Source organism: Anabas testudineus, chromosome 4, assembly GCF_900324465.2.
Source record: "Anabas testudineus chromosome 4, fAnaTes1.2, whole genome shotgun sequence".
Classification (NCBI taxonomy): domain Eukaryota; kingdom Metazoa; phylum Chordata; class Actinopteri; order Anabantiformes; family Anabantidae; genus Anabas; species Anabas testudineus.
The window spans coordinates 5105667-5128423 of NC_046613.1; the positions used below are offsets into that span (position 1 = coordinate 5105667).

General features: G+C 44.8%; 1 protein-coding gene across 4 annotated transcripts in view; it reads left to right on the plus strand.

Moving 5' to 3' along the window:
* cep63 (centrosomal protein 63) overlaps positions 1–22757 on the plus strand; it is a 28173-nt gene that overhangs the window by 1412 nt on the left and 4004 nt on the right. The window contains exons 5-14 of one of the 4 annotated variants that reach the window (XM_026346175.1): positions 1–44; positions 126–191; positions 358–503; positions 697–840; positions 940–1042; positions 1133–1330; positions 1854–1940; positions 2091–2284; positions 2364–2641; positions 2751–2942. The exon at positions 1–44 is cut by the window's left edge and continues 70 nt beyond it. In XM_026346175.1, coding sequence (XP_026201960.1) covers positions 1–44; positions 126–191; positions 358–503; positions 697–840; positions 940–1042; positions 1133–1330; positions 1854–1940; positions 2091–2284; positions 2364–2641; positions 2751–2942 — 1452 coding nt within the window. Of the gene's footprint in view, positions 45–125; positions 192–357; positions 504–696; positions 841–939; positions 1331–1853; positions 1941–2090; positions 2285–2363; positions 2642–2750; positions 7327–22757 lie in introns of those variants that run through there. The other 3 variants (XM_026346176.1, XM_026346173.1, XM_026346174.1) reach the window with 3 other exon arrangements.

Consider the following 22757-nt stretch of genomic DNA (forward strand, 5'->3'; position numbering starts at 1 on the left):
AGGCCCAGAATAAGAGCCTGACAGAGGAGCTCACACATGTGAAAGTAAAAGCAAAATAATAACTTAACCAAGTCAGAGTTTCATACCGTTTCCATAGACACTAATGTCTGCCTTCTTATTTCCAGTCTCAGCTGGCATCACGGCAAATAGAGAGGGAGCTTGATGAGGGACAGTATCAGAGAGAAAAACGGGTGAGCACAATGATGACAAATCAGCTGATTTTTATAATTATAAGAAGTTATCAAGCAAAATCCCAAACATTGTTTAGTTCCAGCTTCTTAAATGTTCTGATCTGTTTCCATTTTTTGCTGCGTCTGACAGTAAAGTGAATATATTTGGTGTGATGCTGCTCCACAGGTGTTCTCAGAAGAATGTGACGAGCTCCGTACCACGCTGGAGTCTCAGGATGCATTTGTGCAAAGAGCTAGTCTTGACCACCACAGGCTTCGTAATGAAGCAGCCAGGCTCAAACAAGTAATGCAAGCTAAGGATCAAGTCATTCGGTGGGTAAACGTGGTATCTGTTGTTATTAACTATCAAGGCTGTGATGGTGCAATGCAGCAACTCTAGCACAAGAGGTCGCTCTACGTTGTAACTGTGTGGTGATATCCGTGGTTTGCATTGGTCCAAAACAAAAGTAGAAGCAACTGTAATGACAGTGATCCACCATGGTGATTGATGTTCCTGTGCGTGCAGCTCTCTGGAGGCTTGTCTGGCGGCTCGGGACTGTGCAGGTGTGGAAATCCTCAAACAAGATCTGGAAAAAACTGCGATAAAGCTTCAGTGTGCCCAAGAATGCGAGGTTCATCTCAAGGCTGAACTGGCATGCCTCAAAGAGAGGTGGATACTGACCTCTTTATACACATAGCGCTATTTATTTGGACATATAGGCATGACATTCTGTAACAATCCCTCTTTTTTCTTGTTTCTTTTGTTCAGACTGGGAAGTATGAGCCGACAGAAAGCGGAACATTTAAAGATGGAGCAAGATCTGATGAGAATGAAAGCAGAACACGACTCTGCTGTGGCTGAAGTGAAAAAGGTCAAAATGCTACAAAGGCTGTGTTTTGGGAACCTTTACCTTAATGTATATTTTCTATACAAATTAATATCTGTTGGGTTCATTTTAAAGCTCAGAGAAGAGCTTCAGAGGGCCAAACAGACTCACAGCGGTGAGGTGGAGGGAATGAGGAAGGAGGTGTCAAGGCTGACCAGTGAGCTCCACCAGCGCGACCTCACCATCGCCACACTCAGCGGCTCATCGTCCAGCATCAAGCAGCAGCTTCGTGGTGAGGTGGAGCGAGCAGAGCAGAAGGCAGCTGAGCTGAAAGTAAGAAGGGAAACGATTTGTTGGATGGAAATGACCAAAATGAAGAAAATACCAACATGTTATTGCAGAATATTTCTTTTTACATTTTTCAGTGGCACTGCATCAGCATAGAGGAACAACACTTTAAGATTCCCTGCAGATGTGTTGTTAAGACATATAAAATACTCGCTTTGAACAAAGTGTCTAAAATGGTTTTTCAAAATGTGTCAGTTACATTATTAAAAATCTTTTTATAAAGTCCTCTCAGCCATTTTAAAAGTCATGCATTGCAAAGAAGCTACTTCAACAACATGCTGTACATAAATTCTGTACAGAAACACAACCAAATTCTTTAGGGCCCAAGCTCATGTGATATAAAATGAAAGACAGTGGATACATTTCAGTTGTTTTCAGAAAATACAGACTCAGAGACAAAAAAAATGATCCGCATATTAATTGTGATCAGCAAAAGGTTAAAAGCCAGCAGCTGTGTGGGAATGAGGATGACACATTAGCTCACATTTTTTTGTTTCTCGTTTCTCAGATGACTCAGGCACAGCTGGAGACTCTACAAACTGACAACCATCATCTGAGGGCTCTGCTGCATAAACTAGAGTCTCCGTCATCCAAGGTTTGACATAGTTGTGATGTGGTCACTACATGATTTTACACACTGCAGCAGACAGGGTTCTTTCTTCATTTGGCTTCAGTCCTTGTGTCTAAAAGTGACTCATTTGTCCATCTTTACTTTGTACTCCCTGAATCCCTTCACGCTGCTCAGAAGGGGGGTTCCTCGCTGGCATCGCTACAAGAGAATTATGTGACGTCTCTCAGCGGGCTGGAGCAGGAGAATCGACAGCTAAAGCAGGCTCTCAGTGAGATGCATGCCCGTGTAGGCTATCCCAACCAGGATAACCATGAACGAGCCTGCTACAACCCCACTGTACCTACCCAACCACAGCCTGCTCTCGACAGGTACTCTATATGTGGCGCACACAAAGCGCAAAACATCAAGAACCCGAAGCTTGATGCACTTTATTTATTTTATCTGTAGGAACGAAGATAAGTTGCAGGAGATCCAGAGGCTTTTCAAACAGCTCCAGACCCCATCCCAGTCTCCCAGCACCAAGCAGCCCTGCAGCCAGGCTCAAGACAGCAGACCTCTTTCCTCAGCATCCTCCTCGTCCTCCTCCTGCAGTAGACACATGAGGAGGAACTCAGTACCATCCTCGTGTTCAAATGAATCTGGTGGTGAGGGACAAAGCTCCAGATCTGAAGACTCTCTGAAGCTTGTGTCCAGAGACAAAACTACCCCCTGTACCTCTCCACTGGTGAGACTTATCACAAATAAACATCCAGAGTCCACAGTTGTGTACAGGTAGCAACACGCTGCCTTCTTTTAAGCAAACAATCCTACAGTTGTGTGTTTTTCTTCCTCTCCAGCCTTTGTCAGTGTCACCTGCAGACGGCATGGTCACTCGTTTCCTGGAGGACGAAATGTTGCGAAATGAGGAGTTGCTCCAGAGACTGGACACTCACATCCAGGATATGAAAGAGGGCAACATCAGGACAGTGTCCAAGTACCTGCCCAGTGGCTCAGGGCCCGACTCTGCCCAGACTTCTGTTCCCAATGGTCAGTGATCCAGAAAAAAGGAATAAGTCTAAAAAATACTGTGCCCAAAACCACTTGTGTTCTCCATTAGACTGTACGCAGTTGTTATTTGTGTGCCACAATGTAGAACTTTAGAGACATCTGTTCTTAGTTTTAACAGTTTTGCACATTGAATGTCACTGTGGCAGCACTGAGAAACTGTTTTAACAGTCTTATTACACAGATGACCTCCACTGGTGAATTCCTTGCTTATATGGTGGCATAGACATAATGCATAAGGACAAGAACTCAGCAACGGCTAGCAGTGTGTCAGGACCTGCTTGTGATTTATTCTGATATGATTCATTCAGCTGAAATGAATCCAAATAGTTTTCCAGCTGTTTCAAACTTTAAACAGAAAAGATGCCAGATGTGCTGCGTCTTCATTTGAGCCTGTACGACCTCTGACATTTGAGTGTCGCAGTTTGGATTGTTTGGACAGTTTGAAGACGAGAAGACTCTTGATTTTCTTAACAGTGATGCTTCCTGTCTAACTCCAGTTTAACATTTTGTGAGTCGCCTCTGAAAATATAGCATCCGCTGTCAGTACATGGTTGAAATATATGTCAGCTGTGGTTTTAATAGATGAGAATGGCCTGAAGCTGTTGACCATTCATGGTGTCTTCTGCCATATGAGACCTCATGTATCCAACGTTGGGTTGCTGAATTCCACCTGAGTTACTTGTTGGACATCATTCAGCATTCCTCAGTATTTCTCACAGAAGGCTTCACATTCCAATTTTTCATGTTGCCTAAAATGCTGCATAAATGCATGCTTTGCATTTCTGTCGGGGGGGAGGGGGGTGTCCATCTCTCCTGCACGTCTTTCCTAGCTGGGAAAATACCACATGTGTACATTTCTGTCCAGACATCTCAGACAGCAGGGGGGGAGAAGGTTGCTCATACTGTAGCGCTCTTTATTTTCTTGTTTACTCATCTCTCGAGGCCCCCCAGCATCAACGCCATAACCACCCACCCGGCAGAGGCCCTCCAGTTAGACTAATGCAGGAATGTGTGCACCGTGCCAGTGCTGTCATGAACCTTCCCCTGCGGCCTGCATTGTCCTCATCATTAAAAAGTTAATGGAATGTTAATATCAACCATGTGGTGATGAGAAACTCAAAAACAGCAGAAGGCCTGTGGAGACAAATACTTAAATTTTACTGCTTTTCTAACGAAGGATACAATAAATGGAAATAAAGTGAACAATACGTACTCAAGAAATATGCCTTCCAATTTTTTGCTATCATAATAATACAATAACAAAACAAAAGTCATATTCGGCTCTCTCTGAGACCAGCGACTTCTCACTTTGGTATTTGGTAGCCTGTGTTACCAGCACTGTAAGCCCCAACAAACAGCACTGAGGAATTTGGCAAGGCAGGCATTTCTCTGGCTCTCTGTGGAGGGAGGTGAAAAGGTTTTATATGTGGAGATTCCTTCAAGAGGCCTAGTAAAAGGGAGGAGGAGTGGAGTTGACTCGAGTCCAGGGACAGTTCAAACTGTGTTATTTATGTAATGTTCATGGGAAGAATTAGATTTAGCCGTGAAGATGACTGAGTAATCGCCAAATTGATCATTTTAGTGAATGGAATTGCTTGAATTAGGCTCTTCACTCTATCGGGACAATTAGTGTCAACCAAACAGAGGACTCCCTCTCTAGATTAACAAGAGACATAGGTCAGTTCAGTGCCTTTGATTAAAATACATATTTGAACTTGCAAGCTTTTCTCTAAAAATATGAGAAACTCACTCATAGTGAACCTACAGATATCCATCAGCTGGATGTGCACTTCTTTTTGGCTTTATGGAGCTTGACAGTGAGTTTCAGCTCATTGTTTAGCTGTTCAGCCCACAACTCACCTGTGTTGTGGCTTATTGAGCCACGGCGGGCAGCGAAAAGACAAATTCACACAGCATCGAACAGCAGACAGACACACTTAGCAACTAAACAGGTGAATGTAGTGGAGCATTAAGCAGCTAAAGAGCCAGATATGTGCCTGAAGTACGTGAAAACTAAAAAAGACTGATGAAGCCAGGTGGCCAGACATGTGACTCTAGGTAAATGCTGTGAAGTGCAAATAAACACTGACTAATAAAACATTAATCTTACCAGACCCATAGATTATTGTATATCAGTGTAGTATTCTTATTATGATTCTTTTATATTATTTCAGATTTAATTTAAATGAGTTATTCTACTAATTATAAAACTCCATCTGCAGAATAAGGAAGGACACAAGAAGAGACTGAAAGCTTTAGAAAAAATAGCAGATTACATGGGAATGGCCGGTTTGATCATTATTTACTTATAAATGTTAAGTAGAAATCTCTGTACTTTCTTTAGTTTAATGAAGATTTGTGCAAAAAACACTTGCCAGGAATGTTTTTAGTATATTTAGTTTTCGTCTAAGTGTGATAATAAACCAATAACCACTGGCAGGGATGTGTTTTTGGTGATGCCAGTTCACTCCATTCTGATTCAAGCATACACAGTTTTATTTGCACATTTATTGCCGCAAGAGCCTGATGATACATCTGTAGTAGGACTCAAGAGAGCAGTGATTGTCTCAGCTTTCCTTTTTGTTCGACTTATCACCAACAGAGGGAGCAATTAAAGGCTGTGCTGTTGCACCGAGGACAACGTGGACTGTCTGCCAAATCAGTTTCTTCTCTGTTACTCAGTAATTCAGAGGCTTGCGTCTGGTTTCTAGGCTCCCGTCATGAAACAGGAACGCCTCTGCAATCCCACACCATACCGAACACCTTATGTCACACAGCAGACATTTTAATGGATCCATGAAGCCAATTTATCTATTAAGCTCTGACCTCAAATGAACAAATAATTCAGTAAACCTGGCAAGCTCAGTGAAAACCCCAGGGGGAAAGCAGTCCATATTATTAACCTAATTTAAGGGAGTGAGACATCTGAGGTATTTGTTTTTAAGACTTTCCCTCGTCTGTAAGATCGTAACTTGTCATGGGGCAGAAAGACTGAAGAAAGATTGTTTGTGTAGACGGCTGACTTATCTCTGTAGAAATGCTCAAAGGCAATGCAGACTGGCGGGGATTTTTGAAACCAGGCCTGGGCGACTGCCAAGAGATTCCTAAGCATGGGAAGAGAGAAATATCTGTGATTATCTGAGCGATAATGGATTTAAATATTTTTTTTGACCAGTGTCAAAAAGAGGTCAATACGTTTGCTCTTGGACCTTATGATGACCTTCACAGTGTTTTTGAGTGTGAACACTGTTTTAAAAAAGTAAGAAATACATTTTGCTCCTATGTTATGAGCTACTCTTGTCACATATAAGATAAATACGTCTTTCTTCACAAGATTACAACTTTTCCCAGAATTGTTGCAGCCTGCATGTGTTCTTTGTTGCACATTCCACGGCCGAGGCTCAGAGTACATGCTTGACGTGCTTCGCGTGTGTCCATGTCCCACTTCTGGCTTCAGCCATGTCCCTTATTTGATGGCATCCCTTATTTGCGTCTCATTGTTCAGGGACGATGGGGTCGAGGGAGTGGGTGCATGTTGTGGCAGGACTCATCGTGTGCAGCAGGACGCCGGACGTTCGCTGCAGGATACTTTGAATGCTGCAAAGACAGAGGGACGCGTTCTTGTCGGCCCGCCTAGTGTTCTGTGCCAAGGGAACTGTGCCAGAGAGACCAAGAGGAAAAGTCTCAGTCTTTTAAAACACAATGAGAGTGTCCTTCTTACAATAGGAGTTTGAAAACAGTGCGAAAGAAATATAGAGATCTTTTACTTCAGTGTTACCAGTAATATGTCACAAAAAAATACACTTATTTACCTTTCTAAAAGCGGAACTAGTGAATGGTTAATAGTGAGTTAAGTGTTGTTAACCTATTAACCTATTTTATTGAGAAAGTGAAGTGTATTGTTGCTCTTATCTTTCATACAGGTATTCAGAGGAAGAATAAAAAAAAACACTTCCCAAACCTTTTATTCAGAGTATTATTGTACACGTGCTCATGCTATTGTGTCCACTTCCTGTATGTTCTTACTGAAGCTTTGCTTTTCATTGTACAAACATACACACAAGAAAAAAACGGAAGTGACAAAGACTGAGCCAGAGCGTAGCTGAGAAAGAAATCAAATGCACTTAACCTTTTTGGAGTGCTTTGAGTAATAGCAGAAGGCCAAAGGTTTCTGTTCTGTGGCAGAATTTAAGGTGGCTTGTTCTCAGAGGCTTCACGAGGAGATGTTAGTGCAGCGGACTGGAAGCGACAGAGATACAGTGATGCTATGGAGTTGTCACCAGCAGAAAACAGATCAGAATTTCTTTTGTGTTATTATTTTAGGCACATTATGTTTGAGAATACTCTTGACTTAGATGAAGATCAGATCAGATCTTATGACAAATTAAAGCAGAAAACCATGACATTCTAAATGGTTCACATACTTTCTCTCACCACTGTATAATATTTTGACATGTCAGGGTTTGCAGCAATTTCTCACAGAGCCTCTGGAGTTCAGCTCTGCCTTCTGGTGGATACATGCATGGATCTGATCTGATCAACGGAAGGAAAGAGAAACCGTGCTCTGTTTGTAGGCATTACTGATGCTTATTAGTGTGACACATTAACTACCGTGGGAGTCGCACCATGTTCAGGCCATTTCATTTAGGTTTTAGGGTTGACCCTTTTGGATTGTACCTTCTCTCACATGAGGTAAAATGAGCCGATGTTGTGGCTCGGTCGCTCCCAAATAATAGAAATTCTTGAAAAAGCAGGGAGCACCTTCTTGTTGATATCAGATAATGAAGTCTTTGTGCGCGTAAGCTTTGATGTTGGTTTCTGTTATGTAAAAACTATTCAGAACATTCCTTGTTCATTCACAGCTAATGAGGCCATCCGTTTGGATTATCTTATGCAATTAGTTTGTGGATTTTCTGGCAAACACAAACATCCCAAGCTAGCCTCATTTCTCTCTCTCTTTCTCTCTCTCTCCGACTGTCTTATGCAATGGCATGCACATATTTGATTGTGACCTCTATGCAGTGATTCAAGACTGAGCTGTGAGATATATAATATTAAATATAAGACAGTGGGAACCAGCGAGGTTTATTGGAACTATTTAATTACAAAATTGAATTCAAGCATAAGCTGGATTCGGTTTTACACAGCTGTCACACCACAATGAAAAGATTATATTAGATTAAACGCCGGGTGCCTTTCAGTCTGTAAAAGTTGTGATATACTTGATATGGCTTCGCTTCGAAGAGAAACTACAGGAAAGGAAAAATGGGGTGAAAACAATGTGAAACAACCGATCATAATCTGCACCACACAAGCATCCTGGGATGCTCTGATGAATTGGCGAGAGGAAAAGTCAGTTTACATTCTTTCACTTGCAGTGACATAAACAGCTGAACATGTTTTGATTTGTACGCCTTTTCAAGAGAAATGCCTGAGGAAGTGACGCCCTTCCTCGGTCCTAGCTTTAAAAACTCTCACCTTCCCATGACACTGCTGAAATGTAACAAGTTACACCTATCTCTGGCAAAGCTGCATGTTATCATCATGCTTTATCATTAGTTTTACTCTATGCTGCGATTTAACCTCGGATCTCGGACAGATCTTGAATGAATCCTAATAACTTTAACATTATCCCTTTTCATCTAGTGCCAAGATCAGGTCAAACCTTCAGTTTATAAATGTGCCGATAACACGTTGGTGTTTAGCTGGAGTTGGATTATTAGCTACACCCCAGTCATGGATGTGGGCGCATATGTTTAAAATGTTCTGTATGCTTTCCTTTCCTTTCTGAACACAGCAAACATTATATACAGTATATCCAGTACCAGTCAAAGACTGGGACACACCTTCTCCTTCAGTGGTTTGTCTTTATTTTTTATTATTTTCAACATTATACATTGGTACTGAAGAAATTAAGGTTATGACAAAACAAATACAAAATCATGGAGTCAACAAAAACGTGTTAAACAACCCAGGAAATGTTGTTTTCAGTTCTTCAGAGTAGCCACCTTTTGGCTTTGATGACAACTTTGACACGCTCGAACGACAAGTATTATGTACCTCTGCACATGTGTTAAAGACTTTAACTATCTTATTATTATACTATAGTGTATTTTCTCAGAATCTTTTTTCTTATTGAACAGATTCGGTATTGGGTGCCATGTAGCTCAGTCAGTAGAGCAGGTGTCTGTAAACCCCAGGGTCAGTGGTGTGACTTCCTGTTCCTCCTGGCTACATGTTGAGGAGTCCTTGGACAAGACACTGAAACCACACAGCAGCGCCGTCATATACTGCAGCTGTACAAACAAGCATTTGCCCAAGGGGATCAATAAATGATGTTGTTAATATTAGGATATTGGTATTGATACAAAGAAAAGTCACATATTCATTCTTCAAATGTAAAGTAGCCCTGTGCCCATGAACGATCCATCCACTGCCAGGTTCACACAGTGTCACTCCCACAGAATTAGTCCATAAAACCTTTGAGAATCAGTCTTAAGGTAAATATTGGCTGATTCTTGATGCCTCAGCTTGTGTTTCTTATTTATTAGGGCGTTGACTTTCTCATCATATTAGTAGCTCAGAGACCAAGAGCAGGAAGTTCGCTGTCCGGGAAAATGATGACACTAGAGACTAAAGAGTTCCTGGAAGGTTAATGCTTACGTTTTACAAATCTCTTGCAGGTAATTAGTGTGTCTAAGTGTCTTTTCTTCTCAACACATTTTGTGAACCTGTCTACCTTCATTATCTTCTCAGTGTACTATGTCACTCTTTTGCCTCCAGCAAAAAAGCTGCTTAATAATGACATATTCAGTCGAATATATCGAAATCTAAGGCATGCCTCAATTTGACAAATACCATCTGTCAACCAAGCAAATAGATCTCTTAAAAAATGACTCTATAGAGCGTTAGCTGTTGCAACAATGTGAAAAACATCTCTTGTCAGAATACAGACTTCCCTAATACTTATGCACACTAATTAGGTGAATGGTGTCCACGTACACTCTTGGTTCTCAAGAGGGAAGACGTCACACTTGATTACTTTCAGGCAGTTGTTGTCACTTGACTAGGAGGTGGGGCTGGATAACAGCATCAATTATTCTCACACACAAAGGAATTTTTAACAGTTCATTCCAAGAACACCCGTCTCCTGCCTGTTCCCGCTGAAGTGAACAGGAAGCTGAACTCACCACCCTTACTTAAACCTACTATACAGTGGCCTCCAAAAGTACTGGGAAGCCAGACAAATAGCAAATGTATTGAGTTGTAAATATCATCTAATAAACTGAACGTTGTTCTTATACGTATTTAAACCCAAATGGCTTAAATAAATTAGCCTTGCCATTCCAATACTGGAGGAGGAGACAGCAAACTGTCCTCATGTTAAACTCTAACAAAGCACTTGGTTTGCATGAATGTTGTGCAGCTTGAAAATACATATTACTGCCTTATCTATAATCACCAAAGCCACTTTAAATGCCTTCCCAGTCAGACAAACACTAATGACCCTAAACAGCCTGTCTTCCTTTCATGCCTGAGTCAACCCTGATGCTTCTGTATGTTTAAGTCTTTAATCACTCGAGCCATAAAATTGTCAGTGCTGTTAGAGATCACAGAGAGAAATGTCGTCACCTGTGGTGATCACCCCACTAGAGTGACCACATCGTAAATCTCTCTCGAGGTAGTTATGTCGACTTATTTAATAGTTTAACTTTCAAACTCAACATTTGCAGTATCACGTAGATAAAATACTTTAGTCCGGCACTGTCGTCTTGTAAATAGGTCAAATTATGACAAATTCTGCAAGGAGAAGCCAAGAATATGCAGCGTCTGTTCATTACACAAACAGGATTTGAGTTGTGGTGTGTGAGGGAACGGACTGACACGGAGTAAACAGGTACGTACAAAAGGAACTATTTATTAACAACAAAAGGCAGGGACACAGGGAAACCAAACAAACACTAACAAAGTATCAACACAAAAAGACCCAAAACCACGGTGGATTAGAACTAACAAAAACCAGGAACCGACAGACCAAGTAGCAACCTAAAACAACGCAGGAATGCAGGTAAAGAAATATAAAACAACTAAACACACAAATAACTGACTAACTTAACACAGGACTACACAGCACAAAACCGACAGACTAAAAAATACAAAAGTAACAAAAGAAAACTACTGTCGAGGGCAAGGCAACACAGGAGCAAACGCCAAAACCAAAAATACAAAGTGACAACAGAAAATCACTGCAGTCGCAGGCAAACAAAAACTCACATGTGGGGAAACAGTCCAACAAACAAACGAGGAAGATGACGGACGAACCAGAGTTGCTGAGGACACTATGCACCATGACACACAACACAACGTGACGAACCAGCAGAGAACAAAGGACTGAGGGAAGCTTATAAAACAAAAGGGGAACACAGGTGAAATTAATCAGTCAATTAAGAGTCCATGGGTTGAGTGGAGGTGGAGGTGCAGGAAGGGAGAAAACAAACAGAAGGGGGAGACAAAAACGTCTAAACAGGCAGGTATGAGGCCTGAATCCTGACAGGACCCCCCCGGCAAGGGGCGGATACCAGACGGCCACAAACAAACGAGGACGGGCGGGAGGAGGGAGGCTTGGAGGAGGGCCCGAAACACCAGACCGGGTGGGCGGAGGGAGGCCCGGTGGAGGGACCGGGAGCAGCAGACCAGGAGTGCCTCCGGCGGACGGCCAGGAGGCGGCAAACGGACCAGCAGTGCCTCCGGCGGACGGCCAGGAGGCGGCAAACGGACCAGCAGTGCCTCCGGCGGACGGCCAGGAGGCGGCAAACGGCCCAGCAGTGCCTCCGGCGGACGGCCAGGAGGCGGCAAACGGACCAGCAGTGCCTCCGGCGGACGGCCAGGAGGCGGCAAACGGACCAGCAGTGCCTCCGGCGGACGGCCAGGAGGCGGCGAACAGGACTGGAGAGACGACGAACCAGAAGGCGGAGCCTCGGGCGGACGGCCGGGAGGCGACGAACCAGAAGGCGGAGCCTCGGGCGGACGGCCGGGAGGCGACGAACCAGAAGGCGGAGCCTCGGGTGGACGGCCGGGAGGCGACGAACCAGAAGGCGGAGCCTCGGGCGGACGGCCGGGAGGCGACGAACCAGAAGGCGGAGCCTCGGGCGGACGGCCGGGAGGCGACGAACCAGAAGGCGGAGACGACAAACCAGAAGACGGAGCCTCGGGCGGACGGCCGGGAGGCGACGAACCAGAAGGCGGAGACGACAAACCAGAAGACAGAGCCTCGGGCGGACGGCCGGGAGGCGGCAGGAGAGCCGCAGACCGAAGAACCTCGGGACTGCGAAGCGGAAGCCGGCTGCCTGGAGCGGAGGCCTGGAGAGCCGGCTGAGGAGCGCCGGGCGGATGCTCCGGCGTCTGGAGTGCCGGCTGAGGAGCGCCGGGCGGATGCTCCGGCGTCTGGAGTGCCGGCTGAGGAGCGCCGGGCGGATGCTCCGGCGTCTGGAGTGCCGGCTGAGGAGCGCCGGGCGGATGCTCCGGCGTCTGGAGTGCCGGCTGAGGAGCGCCGGGCGGATGCTCCGGCGTCTGGAGTGCCGGCTGAGGAGCGCCGGGCGGATGCTCCGGCGTCTGGAGTGCCGGCTGAGGAGCGCCGGGCGGATGCTCCGGCGTCTGGAGTGCCGGCTGAGGAGCGCCGGGCGGATGCTCCGGCGTCTGGAGTGCCGGCTGAGGAGCGCCGGGCGGATGCTCCGGCGTCTGGAGTGCCGGCTGGAGTTGAGGGGCCAGAACAGGACCACAGTTCTCAGGGGCCCCCCAAGAAGACAGGAGCAGGGTGGTGGTGTCCTCATTGTCATCCCACCACATCTCCTGGGGTGACAAACACAGTTCAAAGTTGAGAGACGGCGGCGGCGGCCTCTGCGTCGACCCGTCCGAAGACTGAAGAGACGGCGACGGCGGCGGCCTCTGCGTCGACCCGTCCGAAGACTGAAGAGACGGCGACGGCGGCGGCCTCTGCGTCGACCCGTCCGAAGACTGAAGAGACGGCGACGGCGGCGGCCTCTGCGTCGACCCGTCCGAAGACTGAAGAGACGGCGGCGGCCTCTGCGTCGACCCGTCCGAAGACTGAAGAGACGGCGACGGCGGCCTCTGCGTCGACCCGCCTGGGAACCGGACTGGAGCAGTGGCGGCTGCAGGGACCAGATCAGCAGCTGACACCAGAGCAGCGGTGACTGCGGCAATCAAGGTGGCTGCAACTGCAGCGACAGCTGAGGGACCAGGAACTGAAGAGGCAGCTGAGGGACCAGGAACTGAAGAGGCTGATGAGGGACCAGGAACTGAAGAGGCTGATGAGGGACCAGGAACTGAAGAGGCTGATGAGGGACCAGGAACTGAAGAGGCTGATGAGGGACCAGGAACTGAAGAGGCTGATGAGGGACCAGGAACTGAAGAGGCTGATGAGGGACCAGGAACTGAAGAGGCTGATGAGGGACCAGGAACTGAAGAGGCTGATGAGGGACCAGGAACTGAAGAGGCTGATGAGGGACCAGGAACTGAAGAGGCTGATGAGGGACCAGGAACTGAAGAGGCTGATGAGGGACCAGGAACTGAAGAGGCTGATGAGGGACCAGGAACTGAAGAGGCTGATGAGGGACCAGGAACTGAAGAGGCTGATGAGGGACCAGGAACTGAAGAGGCTGATGAGGGACCAGGAACTGAAGAGGCTGATGAGGGACCAGGGACTGAAGAGGCTGATGAAGGACCAGGGACTGAAGAGGCTGATGAAGGACCAGGGACTGAAGAGGCTGATGAAGGACCAGGGACTGAAGAGGCTGATGAAGGACCAGGGACTGAAGAGGCTGATGAAGGACCAGGGACTGAAGAGGCTGATGAAGGACCAGGGACTGAAGAGGCTGATGAAGGACCAGGGACTGAAGAGGCTGATGAAGGGACAGGGACTGAAGAGGCTGATGAGGCGACAGGAACTGAAGAGGCTGATGAGGCGACAGGAACTGAAGAGGCTGATGAGGCGACAGGAACTGAAGAGGCTGATGAGGCGACAGGAACTGAAGAGGCTGATGAGGCGACAGGAACTGAAGAGGCTGATGAGGCGACAGGAACTGAAGAGGCTGATGAGGCGACAGGAACTGAAGAGGCTGATGAGGCGACAGGAACTGAAGAGGCTGATGAGGCGACAGGAACTGAAGAGGCTGATGAGGCGACAGGAACTGAAGAGGCTGATGAGGCGACAGGAACTGAAGAGGCTGATGAGGCGACAGGAACTGAAGGTGGAGCTTTGACAAGAGCAACAGCGGCAGCAGCAGCAGCGGCAGCAGCAGCTATGACGAGGGCCGCTGCGGGGCAAACAAAAGCCGCATCGGCTGCACAATAAACGCTAGCAGCATGGGCTGCGGGGCTATCACCAGCAGCATGGGCTGCGGGGCCAACACTAGCAGCATGGGCTGCACGAGCAGGACAAACTAGAGCCGCAGCATCGGTTCTAGAATCAGGACAAACAAAACCCGCAGCATCGGCTGCAGAACCAGTACAAACAAAAGCAGCATCGGCTGCAGGACCAACTAAAGCAGCATCGGCTGCAGAACAAACAAAATCCATAGTATCGGCTGCACGGCCAGGACAAACTAGAGCCGCAGCATCGGCTGCACGGCCAGGACAAACTAGAGCCGCAGCATCGGCTGCACGGCCAGGACAAACTAGAGCCGCAGCATCGGCTGCACGGCCAGGACAAACTAGAGCCGCAGCATCGGCTGCACGGCCAGGACAAACTAGAGCCGCAGCATCGGCTGCACGGCCAGGACAAACTAGAGCCGCAGCATCGGCTGCACGGCCAGGACAAACTAGAGCCGCAGCATCGGCTGCACGGCCAGGACAAACTAGAGCAGCATCGGCTGCAGAAACAGGACAGACAAAAGCAGCATCGGCTGCAGGACCAACTAAAGCAGCATCGGCTGCAGAACAAACAAAATCCGCAGCATCGGCTGCAGGACCAGGACAAACAAGAGCCGTAGTATCGGCTGCAGGACCTCTAACTGAGGCAGCATCAGTTGTACCACCAAATAAAACAGTATTGGCTGCACCCCTAGCAAGAACTGGCGCACAAACCTGGACTGAGCCCCGGGCTGCTGTGGCAACTGCACCCGGAGCCACATACACTGCCGACACAGGGGCCTGGGAGGCCCTCCGTCGCTGACGGGGACGTCTGCGCTTGCTGTGCACGGTAGTCTCTGGGGTTTCCACCCGCAGAGCAAGACGAGAACCCCAGTAAGGGGAAAGGTGAGGTTCACAGGGGGTGGGTGACTGGCTCACTAACACACCACACCGGAGATCTAGCTCTGGAGCCGACTGAGCCTTCAGCTCTGCATATACTGAGCGAGCTTCTTCAGGGCTCAGAGCAACAGGGGTTAGTGGGTCAGGAGAGGTGACTGGCGGAACCGGTGACGTACTGGGTGAGTGACTGGCAATGGAGGACTGAATGGGTGGGGGAGCCGACAAAAACCGTTCCCTGGCCGAAATCAGACGTGCCATCATGGCGTCTTCCAAGTGTCGAAACTCGACATATTTTAGCAGGTACTCCTTATCCCTGAAAGCCCTGATTGATGCCCTACACATTGCCTCCACACACGCCAACGTGTCAGCCATGTCCACACACCGTAGTACATATGCTGAGCTGCTATGGAGGTCTAAATACTCATCCCTCAGGATGTCTTCATAAACACCGTAGTGCATGAAAGACGGACAGGGAGGGAGGACGGTGCGACCAGTGGTGGAATTGCGTGATTCCATGGTCGCTTTTGGCTGGTTCGTTCTGTGAGGGAACGGACTGACACGGAGTAAACAGGTACGTACAAAAGGAACTATTTATTAACAACAAAAGGCAGGGACACAGGGAAACCAAACAAACACTAACAAAGTATCAACACAAAAAGACCCAAAACCACGGTGGATTAGAACTAACAAAAACCAGGAACCGACAGACCAAGTAGCAACCTAAAACAACGCAGGAATGCAGGTAAAGAAATATAAAACAACTAAACACACAAATAACTGACTAACTTAACACAGGACTACACAGCACAAAACCGACAGACTAAAAAATACAAAAGTAACAAAAGAAAACTACTGTCGAGGGCAAGGCAACACAGGAGCAAACGCCAAAACCAAAAATACAAAGTGACAACAGAAAATCACTGCAGTCGCAGGCAAACAAAAACTCACATGTGGGGAAACAGTCCAACAAACAAACGAGGAAGATGACGGACGAACCAGAGTTGCTGAGGACACTATGCACCATGACACACAACACAACGTGACGAACCAGCAGAGAACAAAGGACTGAGGGAAGCTTATAAAACAAAAGGGGAACACAGGTGAAATTAATCAGTCAATTAAGAGTCCATGGGTTGAGTGGAGGTGGAGGTGCAGGAAGGGAGAAAACAAACAGAAGGGGGAGACAAAAACGTCTAAACAGGCAGGTATGAGGCCTGAATCCTGACAGTGGTGTGTGAGTACTGGAGGTGGACATGCTTTATACCAACACTGTGTATACTGGATTTTGAAGGATTATCTCTTTATTTATACAATCTTTTCTGGATAAACTGCAGAAGTTAAAAATAAAAAATAAAAAAATCACAACGCCCTTATATTGTCTCTAAAATGTTGTTCTCGTGGCTGCCACCCAGCAGGTTGCTGGTTTCCATTAAAGGCACTTCTGGACTTGACATAAATGGATCTTATTTTTGCACCTCCGTCTCTGCAGTCACGGCCTGTGGATGTCATGAGGCACATTGTGGCCACCTGACTGTGCACTATCAGTGTCCTGCAGGTCTCCTCCCACGCTTTTAACGCACTCACCCCGACCTGCGCATGTTGCACTGAAGAGGGTGAATTTGTATGCAAATGGCTTTGCTTCCTGTCCTATATCTACTGGGGCCAGGGTGGGATTTCCTCATTCCTGACGTCTGACCCCTCTACTCCTCTTTCTACCCTTTCCCTCTAGCTCCACTCTACCATCTGGAGATAAAGGTTATCACAGTAAGCCTGTGGCCTCTTTATGTTTGTTCAGTTAGACCTGTATTTACCAAAGCGCTCTGCTGACATAGTGTTTTTGATAAATATTAACCAACACTTTGCTTCGTGTCAAATTTATGGCGATACCTCAAACACAGCTATAAAATAAACGAATGAGAAAAACAGACATCACATCACATATCAGCATGAATTCTTCAAAACAAATAACTGAGTTTTATCTTCTTACTGACTGAAGTTAGTTGATAATGTTTATAAAAATACTGGTTTGCATAAACATGGAAAACTATTCTCTCTATTCAGTTAGATTAACTGATTTGCTCCCAACTTATGAGAGAATTTTCACGGGTAGTGTTTAAATGACTTTTATCGCTTTGCTAAACAATTTGCTCTGCTTTCTTTTACCCTGCTTTCTTTATGAACACACTTTTATAGCAGTGGTCCCCAACCTGCAGACCAGTATCACGGTTCTAAGTTAAATGTATGGGATGATTACCTCTACAGTGACCTTAAAGGTGTCTTTCAGCTCATTGTTTTGGTTTCCTGGCCCACAGCCTTACTGTTTTGGTTAGTGGTTAGTAGTTAGTGACTACTGGTGAAAACAGTGGACTGTTTGACATCTTAAGAACCAGGTGGAGAGTCATAACATAGAATAGTAAATATTGGACTTAAATTCATAACATTGCCAGAAACATGACTCTAAACGAATGCTAATGTTTCTGTGTTGTGTAAATAGTTAACATTTTTTCCAACAAGGTCAGCCCATCAATTTAAAAGATAATAACATGCTGGTGGTAGTTTCACAGCTTGTTTTCATTGCTCCCACGCAGGGTCACAACAAATCAAAAGGAAAAACAATGCTCATTCAAACAACCGTTACCTTATTTTTTATGTTTTTGGAATTTCTTTATGAATTTTCTTGCACAAAAAAAGATATAATCAAACAATTTGACATAGAAAATGATTTCCTGGCTTAACTGTGCACAAATCAGGTCAAGACTGAAGCTTTGTGATGATGGGTCACAAGTAGATCTCGCTTTGAGTGACAAGTCAAACAGCCTGGGAGGTTAGGTCATACAGGGGTCATACAAAATCAGCAGTTAGTAATACACACTGCAACACTTTTCTAATATCATAAGCTGCATTATGAATCCACATTTTGGGGAAATTATGTTCTCTAGTAATGGATCAGTCGTTGCCAAAGACCTTTAATGTCATCACATGGGGATGTGATGACATTAAAGGTGTCCCCCCGTCTGTTGCTGTCAGTCATGAATACAGCTTAGAATATCCAATCCTATATCCACTTGAGTGTCTGTCCAGAAACACTTTCTCCAGACACCCCAGGGAAAATGGCACAAATCGGCCCCAGAAATCCAAAGAAACATCCGTAATTTTAGAAAGGAATGTCACATTCCTTTGCAGTTGACTGAGCCCAGTCTTCCAGAGTGCCTCCTATCAGGAAGTGCTGCACAATGGGAGCAAATTGCCAGAAACACAAAGTCAGACATTTGGGACAGAGGTGGGGGCAGACAGAGGAAACTGTGTCAGGCGCTGCTCTCAGATAATAACCTGTGCTTCCACATGTAGATTCAATAATAAATAGCCCTGTATCTAAGGAACCCAAATAGTCACATATCCTGGAGATGAACCCTTATTTATTTATATCTTTATCAGTTTTACAGCTATTAGTTGTTTATAATATGATATCCAGATGTAAACAAACAGGACTCAGCAACACTAATGTTTGTCAGCACTTTTAAGTCATGCGCTAACATGTAATGTACAGAAATATACATATAATGGTCTTTTGTGTCTCTATTTTGAGAATGTGATGGGTTAAAAAGAAGTCTGCTCTGTGCATAAATAGATAAGTCAACTGGTGTTCTTGTGTGCTTTTGTCAAGACGGCAAACACAGAACACATTTCTGTTTGAACTGTTGGTTAGATAACAATATCTCTACAAACTATAATTCAAGTGGTTCCAAATTCTCATTCTGTGTTTGAAATGCACACTGACTCGAATACATTACGGTACGTTCCACAGTTAAATTAGAAGTTATTCATGCTTTTTAAAGTATATTTGCAATCACGATCAGTTGATAAATTCAGGTTTTTCAAACTTCAGTCAGCCTTTATATGACAATACAGCTAATTTTATTATTGTAAAACATTGCAGATCAAACCATTAATGCCTGATGAACTATTCAAATGTACATTTGTCTTGTTCAATCTGAAATCTTGATTGAATATTGGTTAGTTAGGGTAACAATTCCAAAGCAAGTCAAAGCTAATCTTTAAATAAAGTACTGAACACTATGTTTGAATTGTATTGTTTGTTGTCCTAGAGGTATATTCTCGCCTTCTGTCCCAGAAATGGAATCTCCGGTGTTTAACCCTTGCCTATCAGTAACAGGGCTGTTAGGTATTTGGCCTCTGTCACAGAGGCCCACCACCTGCTCTGTGCCTGACACAGGGCTGCTCTAGGCTCTAGGCGCACTGAGCCATCCATCTCCACTCACTGGCCAGTGAGCAGGTTGAAAGTTCTCCACTCAGCATGGCTCTAGGAGACATCTTTATCTGGCCCCGGAAGCGACGGCTTTATCCAGCCATCTGCTTCCACACAAGCCTGCGCCAGGCCTGCATGGAAGTGGGGGATGCGGGGTTTGGGTGGTGAGCTTATATGCGCGAGCACGTGCAAGCTTGTGTGTAACTCGAGACCCCCTTGTTGTGACGGTTACTTTGGATCCACAAGTGATGGTGTGGATTAAAACGGCAGGTTTTGGAGCGGAGCAACAACGGATGGCCACGTAAAGAGTCTAAACACTTGTTCAGAGCAGTGAACTGCAGCTGATGTGATGTTAAATTGCTCTTCCACCTGCTCTAAGCATGACGGTTTTAGGAATTTGGACCAGAGAAAGGGAAGATTACACATGAATAGGTAATGTCAATAAGGAAAACAGGTGCTGGATTAATTTTGTACAGGATGTACAACAAGTACATATTTGAAGTCTCTCTCTTTGTGTTCTTGACTTGTTATCTGTATGGCCGGCTTTTTGTTTCGCATACACTGCATTCATGTTGAGTCCATATGGTGGGTGGGGGGCTGACAGGTGCATCTGCCTCTGAGCTGGAGGGCAGGAGCGTGCTTTGTTTCCCCAAAACATCTGCCGTTTAGCTTGAAGCCACGTGCCATCCCACTATATATCAGCCTTTGGTTTAAAAAATAAATGGATAATCGGAACTGTCACCAAATATTTTTACGGTTCATGTTAGCTCAACATCGACAGTGTTAAAGTACACGTGCACCAAACAGCCTAAAATAATGGCATGCATGCTATTACCTTTATTACAATTCTTCCTAAGTTATAACTTTTATACCACTATTGATTTTTCACTAAACAGCATTAGTCAGCAATCAAACAGACAACTCTAGCATTCAAAAGAATCCTCATGTTGTCTGTTGACACAAGATCTGTGTTGTGAACACAAGTTGCTTGTTTTCCTGAAATGGCTAATTGGAGCTCAACACCTTCCAAAGGTTTCTGCAACAGTGACGACAAGGAATGTTTGAGCATCAGCTGTTCCTGCACCACCTAAAGGTTATAGTGGTGTGTCCAGTCTCATTAAAACACACAGTGGCAATTCTTAATACATGAACTGACACGTTGCTTTCTTTAGATGGATGGCAAATATTACAAACTCATTACAAACAGTTAAAAGTGAACCTAGTGAGTGCGGAAGTGTGAATTATATTCAGTGTTTTCTGTTATGATTTGACTCCCACATCCTCACAAGAATGAGTCTTTGTTCATTGTATGTATGCTGCACTGATCGCTTCAAGAGCTGCCACAAAAACTCCACAAAGAGCAGTCAGCAACAAGGAGCCATGAAAAAAGGGTTTTCTGAAACACCTGGTGATCAGGACTTATTCAGAACTGATGTGTCAGTTTGTGTCTCATTTTCCTAACAACACAAAAAAATGATCCAGGTGACCAAAAGTTTGAAGCCGTTTAAAGATGTGACATGTGGTTACATGTTTGTCAGTGTGGTCATCAAGAAAGCATCTCAATCAATACTGGACTAGCTAGAAAGGATTTGTTTAGGCAAATGAGCCAGCAGGATGTTGGTGTAGCTGCAGAGATGACTATCACCACAGAAGTTGCTCTCTGACCCCTGGCTAAAGCAGATGGTCGGCAGCCTCTGGCCAACACTACACATAGTGCACCCAAACCAATGAACAGACTTTATTTGAACTCCCTACCAAGGTTTGTAACATACTATTATGTAATTGTGATCAACTGTATTTCAAGCTTTTATTATTGCTTGATAAGAGAGTATAAAGTAGCTGTGTGATTATACACATGGACAAATGCTGACAGTGTGGTCTAAAGTGATCAAAAACAGTTGGCACACATACAACTCATTTACAGGCTGCTTTTTAAAGTACAATTGCATATTTCGTCACAGCTGAGGTGGTAAGTCACCAACTCAGGTGTCATACTTGAATTTTAATGCACTTGTACTTCGCTGGAGTTTTTTCCTTTTATATTTTTCATCACTACAATTCAGAAGGAAATGTTATACTTTTACTTTACAACATTTATCTTACAGCTATAGTTACATGTTATTTTTTATAGATGTGTATCCTACTATAAATGCAATCTACTAATAAATAATGATAACTGTAAATCTGATTAACCACCTGTCAGTACAGTACACAGTCATGTTTAGCAGCTTTGCTGTTTCTGTTCCACAACAAACCAAAGCATGAGACCTTTGACCTTATACTTTAATTAGCTGCTATAAATGTCATTTTTTTAACCTCTAAGAATAAACTAGTTACTTTCAAATGTATGTCACCAACAACATCAGATTAGCTAATGCTAAATTGAAGCCAGCTTATGGATGTACATACAGTTCTCCTGTAAGGTCCTGCTTCTTGCACATTTCTACTTGTACAAGTGTTAAACAATGAAAATGTAACATGTCGGCGTGGAACCAAATTAAATAAACTTAAACTGAGCTGAACTGTAAAGTAAGCAGCTACATTTATGTTGAATTTCTCTTATTGCAACTAATTATTTTTCATAAGAGTAATAGCTGATAAGTCATCGGTTGCCCGTGTTCCTCAAAACTTACAGCAATAAAAGCTCTTTTATGTTATGCTTTTTGTTAAGTTTTTAAAAAGCACTTGTGAAATCACAGACAGATTAATAAACACTTTGTGTTGTACTACGGAGATACAGTAGGTACTTTATAAACTAGCTGAACTGTACTTAGTCACTATATGATCTTTTCTGTGGCCTACTTACATTCACCTCATTAATTTTGTGAGTTGGTACTATGGTACTGACCTTTACTATCTGTCACCAAAACAAGGACCCTAGTGAGCTGTACGGGTTTACAGAGCTCTAGTAGACAATGTCATGGCATTCTTGTAATGTGCTGGTGAAGTCACACGTTCGTCTTCTTGTCAACCACTACCCTATATGCCCACATGTTTTGAGCTCCTTTGTTTTTACAGTACACAGTTTATATCCAAAAAGACACAAAAAATGCAGCACGCAGAACAGGATGTAGTCATAGCCTAATTATATTGTCCTATTATCTTATTAAATCTATTATTTTACTTCTTATGTATTGACTGACCTATTGAAAATACTGCTTGAACAGTTGAATTCCAAGTTGTCTCTACATTGTTGCACTATACTGTACCATTGGATTTCTGTGAAAGTAAACACAACATGCATATAGTATATTATACAT